General features: G+C 39.5%; 1 protein-coding gene across 2 annotated transcripts in view; it reads right to left on the bottom strand.

Annotated features, from left to right (window-relative positions):
- Positions 1-6,000, bottom strand: part of pkd1a (polycystic kidney disease 1a) — a 66,761-nt gene that overhangs the window by 14,647 nt on the left and 46,114 nt on the right. For both annotated transcript variants that reach the window (XM_008304353.1, XM_008304354.1), the window contains exons 39-45: positions 5,057-5,183; positions 4,868-4,978; positions 4,704-4,753; positions 4,040-4,254; positions 2,885-2,963; positions 2,679-2,794; positions 454-656 (exon numbers count right to left, since the gene is read on the bottom strand). In XM_008304353.1, coding sequence (XP_008302575.1) covers positions 454-656; positions 2,679-2,794; positions 2,885-2,963; positions 4,040-4,254; positions 4,704-4,753; positions 4,868-4,978; positions 5,057-5,183 — 901 coding nt within the window. The remainder of the gene's footprint in view (positions 1-453; positions 657-2,678; positions 2,795-2,884; positions 2,964-4,039; positions 4,255-4,703; positions 4,754-4,867; positions 4,979-5,056; positions 5,184-6,000) is intronic.

Raw genomic sequence — 6,000 nt, 5'->3', positions numbered from 1 at the left:
AATAAAATAAGAACAATAAATAGCAGTATTGACACAGGCTGTCATTTGCAAATTTATTTAGATTTTAATGTTTCCTCTGAATGTTTTTTTTGTATGTGGAGCATCAGAAATGTTTCTTCCCACCATATTCGGTGCTGCCGTTGCCTAATTCGAATCTGTCACCACGCTTTTCATTTCCCAAAAACCAATGAGTGCTGCTTGGTGTAAATCAGTGCTCCAGCGGGGAAACAAAAAACAGACTCCGAACTCCAGCATACGGCAAAATACTAAAAGATTTACCCGGAACTAAATCCTTGATCTGCATTGCGTGGATTCATTTAACAAGAGTTTGAGTGCAACAGATGTTTGTTCATATTCATAAGCCCCTTAATCTGTCTTCAAATTAAAAAAAAAACCCCACAAAAACCAAACATGCAGTATCACGGGAGTTTAAAGAAGATTATTTGCTTTTACCTTAATTGGCTCCAGCAGAAGGCAGGAGCACAAGAAACTGGCGAAGCAGGAGATTAACCACATCATGGCCACTCGTTGATTGAAGCCGTGTCCCGCCCAAATGGAAACGCAGTTGGCCAAAGCGATTCCTGCCCAGCTGCCCCACAGAGCGGCCCGACCACACCAGGGAGGGAAACGTCGGGGCCGACACACGTCCGTCACAACTGAAGCGCAGATATAAAGCAAAGAAAAGACAAACGTCAGATCTAAAGAAAGACACTTTGGAGAGCACATCAATATTTAATTCACAGCAACTGCAAGAAATTTTATTTATCTTTTGGGACACAAACCTCTTTGAAGTTCTTGGAGACTTGGAGTCTTTGGACTCCAACGTCTCTTCAATTAATGAAATTACGAGTAAATAAATCAACTTTCCCCAAAGAGCAGTAAATGATTTAGTAAGAACTTTGGAGTCGGTACAAATGTGCCTTATTTTATTTTACTTCTTCTCTGACAACAAAGAACTTGTTTTGTTTATGAAATATTTAGGCAACAGAATGAGAGTATAATTGATTTACTCTGGTTTCACATCAAAGTCAAACTGCAAAGGCTTCGTCACACAGCCGTCAGTACATGTCTGACTTATTACTCTTCATTCTTTTTAGGATTAATAACCAACTTTCTCTTTACCTAATGAGAGTTAGAAGACGTATCCCAAAATATTGATGATTCATGTGTCCTGTGTCACGAATCCAACCAGAGAGCATGAAGGGCAACAGCAGGACACTTTGAACATAACTTCAACATTAAAATTCCAATTTTTACCATTATTTTTTGCTGTTGTGATGGTTTTTAAGATCGAATGTAACCGGCAGCAGAAAGATTTGTTTGTACTTTACAGCCGACAGCATGAATGTCGTCTGATAAAGCATCCTGACCCAAAGACAACACACTTTTGTCATTTGCCAGTTTCTGCTACGTTATCTTGTCTGCTGAGATGGCAACCAAGGACATGTGCCAGTATTTATTAAATTACTAAAAGGGAAAAATAAAACTCCACCTAATTTCCTCCCAGAATGTAAGAATAAACATAGTTAAAAAAAAATAAATCTTATGGTTTAAAAATGGGCCACAAGTCTCTGAAACCACTGAAGCCCAAAATCAGCCAGTGGGTTTGAAAGACACAGTAAACAATTGGCATAATTAGATGATTTATTAGATTAAGAAGCTGTACTAACAAGAAGAAATGTTGGATTTTGGACAAACCAATCATATCTCACTTATAGTTCTGTTGGTAAAATGAAACATCCTAAGCTTATAGTTGTTGTACTTTATTCTACATGTGTAATTTAAAAAATTGGCCAAAAGTAAACAGTTTGGCTTCACTAGAGTCTGTAAAAAACTAAAAATTCTGAACTTAACAGGGCAACCGAGAAGCTCTTTGTGACTCAATTGTGACCAACAGTCATGAAAAAAAACATTCCAAGACCTTTTGGTTGAATTGCTTTGAACTGCAGGTCGTCTTTATAGAGCTTTCTCCATCTTTGAAAAACATACTCAGAGAAATGGAACTTTGTTTAGTAGTTCTTTTTCATTATTCAAGGCACTGTTATATTGCAGAGAGAGACATTTACTTCTAGCCGTGGTTGTGCTTTTTCCACTGAGGTGCAGGATTTTATATTGTGGTGGAAAATGAGCCCACGGTGAGTACAAATTTGACAGGAGCATGTTTTGGAGTGACTCTACAAAATATCAGTCAAAACATTTTCTGAAAAAACACGTACAACTACTTGCATGTGGTGCTGTTATTTTTTAATTCATCAGGGAAGCAAAAAAACAAAAACAAGAATAAAAGTGTCTCTGATTTAGCTTTAAATCACTTTCCTTAATTCTTTTACTGCACACACTTGGGACCTTTTATTGCATTTTGTTCACTGAACTTGCTCATTAATTAGCAACAGAACTTTTGGTGCAGCTCCAGTTTGTTATTTGTTCTTCTGCATTTATTTATTGATCCCTATTTATTATTTAGACACTGTTTGTTTACTGCTGACATTTTAAAGGTTTGGCAGAATCACATATTACTGAGTAGACGATTTTTAAGGGGAATCTAAAAACAGATTTAAGGTAAACTGCTCCTGTGATCACAGGGTACTAAAATGATCCTGAAGGCGTTATTAGGTGTAACTCACAGATGTTTGACAAACACAGGCCAAGTGCTGTGATGAATTGTGACTGACACACACCTGTGTTGGAGGTGAAAGCAGTTTTCGGCGGATCCCTCCTGACAGACTCCAGAGGAAGAGGCTCATTCAGCTTCTGAAGAAGAATCACTTCGGTCTTATCTAGAAAAAGGCTCGACCTGAGACACAAGCATTGGAAACACAGTTAAACCCAAGTAAACCCACAAACGTGTCTCTGATGAATTCTTTGAGCAGAGATAAAAACTTACAGGTCAGCCATCTCACTCTCATCCGCCTGAGGAAAGAAGTTCTGTCCATCGGTCAGTATGTGCTTGATAAGGTCCTCATCTGTGAGTGAAAAGAAGCCTCACTTCAGTTTTTGGCATCAGAAGACATGAGCCATGCAATAACACAGTAAAGTATTATTAAGTACATTTATATTCCTATAAAACTAACCGTGTTCACGTCTGTTACCACTTGTCAGCAGTTTACCCATTTAAGACTTTCTATAACCACAAATAACAAAATGTAATTTCTGTTTATGATCCCGCTGGCCAAAGTATGCAAATATGTTGTTATTATGGACAGACAGAAGTGAAAATATAAAAGATTTTTGTAAATTAAACCTCCAATTTTTCAAATCTTTCTAAGGTCTTGTTTAAGGAAGTTAAATGAAATGTTTATGAACTCTCTAAACCCCAGGAAGTGTCTGGTTGTCTTTTGCTGTTGTCATATTTTAGCGTGAGGATCCTTTTCATGAATTTATTTGATTATTTATTTTACAAAATAAAATTTAAAAAAACTTGGAAAGCATGTACAGATTTTTCCAAGTGACCATGTTTTACAAGAAAAGGGTGGTTTTACATACTATAGATATTTTACTACTTAGATTTTTATTTTTTTTTCCATATTTGTTTGATATTTGCTCTGTATAAAGACAGCAGCAGTTCAGCCAAATAGTCTCTGAATTTTAGACTCTTGACTGTTGGTCAATGCTGAGTTACTCATGACTTCATGGTTGTGTTAAGGAGCGTAGAATTTTTAGTTCTTGGTGGAATGTAATTGAAGCAATATTTCTTTTTATTTACTGTGGATTATTAGATTTTTAAATAAGAATAAAGTGAATACAATGACTATTGTACATTTTAATCTTTGATTTAGTTTCCTAACAGAACAGGACATGACTGATGAGAACTTCTGGGACTGCCACAACTCCAAAAACCAACTTTTTCTCAGTTGTTGTAGTATCTGGCTCTGATCAATTGTGTAAATTTGGCGATTCTTTTAAAAGACGACACTTTCCAAACATTCTAGCTGGTTTGGGGGTTCAGAGGATTAACACTTGCCACTATTGTACTGTTCTACCTAAATACCTGACTGGTGCAACAGTGATTTAACATTAACAGCCTCAATGCTTTAATTACCGGATGAGGTGAAATATTTGTTGCGCTGGTCAGTGCCCTCCTCGTCCTCGGGGTTAAAGCTCATGTCGACGCCCAGGTGCCGGCTTCCCTGACCCCTCTTCAGCCGGGGCATCCCTGCTCCGTGTCCTGCACCTCCCACCACGGACACGTCACTCAGCAGCTCCGGCCAATCCCTGTCCTCTGTCTCCTCGTCCGCCATGCCCCAACTCTCCTCGCTGAACGAGAGAGACGACCCATTATTTACTTCCTCAGTAAGCCTAGAGTTTCTTCTCTGTCTTTTTACAGCTAACAAAACAAACATCTACAGGAGGAATTATGATGTTGCAATGATGTTCAGAAACTGTGGCTTTTGTATTTGGAGTTGTTTGGTGACAAGAGGGAAAGCATTTTGTTTGTTTCACATTCAAAAGAGGCCAGTATGCAAACATTAATTATGTTTCCAGCCTCTTTGAGAGCACAGTACGCTTCTGTTCTTCGATTATATCCTATACATCTCTTATCATATCAAAACCACAGTCCTATTGAGGTAAATAGTATCAGTCAATTAAAATACAGTCACTATATGATGTAGGTAAAATGCAAATGGAAACAGGCAGTTAACACATATGTTACATGTATGTCTCATGTCATCTGAGGGAGCTACCATGGCAACAGAGCAGCTTACCTTTTGGTCGACGGAGTGGGTAAATCCACGTTGGTTTCCTCGGAGTTGGTCTGGGAACAGAGATTAGGGGGTGGATGGATGGACTCTAATGAGCTCACAAACGGAACAGCATTAAATTTGTCTCAGCCTGACCTAAATCCCTGTGTTTTCCTGTGAGAATCTACCTCGCCGTTAAAGAAGAGGAAGGAACTTCCCGCCATGGAGTTGTCCAGGAAGTCATCGATCTCCACCGACTCCTGATCCACCTGCGGCGGCACCTGCTCCACGGTCACACACTGACGATCACAGAGAAAGAATTCAGCTTTGTGGTTTTCACATGAGAGGTGCTAAAGCATCAGTGGGGTTTGCGTTACCTTGCTGCGGCTCATTCTGAAGAGCGTGAAGACGAGCAGGTAGAGAGGGTAGACGATGAGACAAGTCACCACACCGGCCGCCACCGTCTCTCCGTTTAAGGAGGAAACCCTGGACACGGCTCTCGGGCTGTAAGACGGGACAGTTCAATGTAGAAAGACACTGGAAGGTTAAAATTCACACAGACATTGTTGAAGACTCATAATCCTCATCTGAAGTTTGCTGTAGTCGGGCTCATTAGTATTCTGCTGTTCCGTGGCCTATTGACTAGGGGTCGACTGATATGGGTTTTTTAGAGAAGATACCGATGCCGATTATTGCTAATCAAGAAAGGGCGATAAGCAATATTTGGAGTTGATATACATTAAATGTAATGTTTTACCAGCATGTGATAGCAGAGAACCTGTCACTCCTAACTAGGCTTCTTCATTGACAAGAGGGACTATACCTGAATATGTAAACTCGAAATAGGATTGATTAAATTAGCACTCGATCCTCTAGTTATGTGACATCGACTGAGGTTGATAAGTTTGTTTCCTGCAGTTACGCCTGCTGTTCTTCTCTATTTTCTTCATCTTTCACTATTCTATCACTATTCTTGCCCACTAAGATCCAGATCTTGAAGTATTATGAATCATTTTTATCCAGACCCAGGGTTAACTTGTGGCTGCTTTCTAACTTAGCTGCTAGCTGTTTATCACAGCCTTAGCCACTGTGAGAGTAGCAACTGGTTTGTGGCAACGACTTGTGTTTCTTGTTTAGTTTTTGCAGCCTCTGCTTAAGACATTTCTGAGACCACAGAGTGAGGACAGACAGAGAGAGGAGGCTGCATCAGACCTGAAGTAGTGCTCAGTGATCAATCAATAATGGGTCGATAAAAATGCAGTTACCGATAGTAATATTGGCCACGATAATCGGCCAGGCTGATAATTGGGCCATCCCTACT

This window comes from Stegastes partitus, unplaced genomic scaffold (genome assembly GCF_000690725.1).
Source record: "Stegastes partitus isolate 25-593 unplaced genomic scaffold, Stegastes_partitus-1.0.2 Scaffold2198, whole genome shotgun sequence".
NCBI classification, from domain to species: Eukaryota; Metazoa; Chordata; class Actinopteri; family Pomacentridae; genus Stegastes; species Stegastes partitus.
Note: the sequence above shows the minus strand (reverse complement) of the source record. Positions and strands in the feature narration are given on the sequence as shown.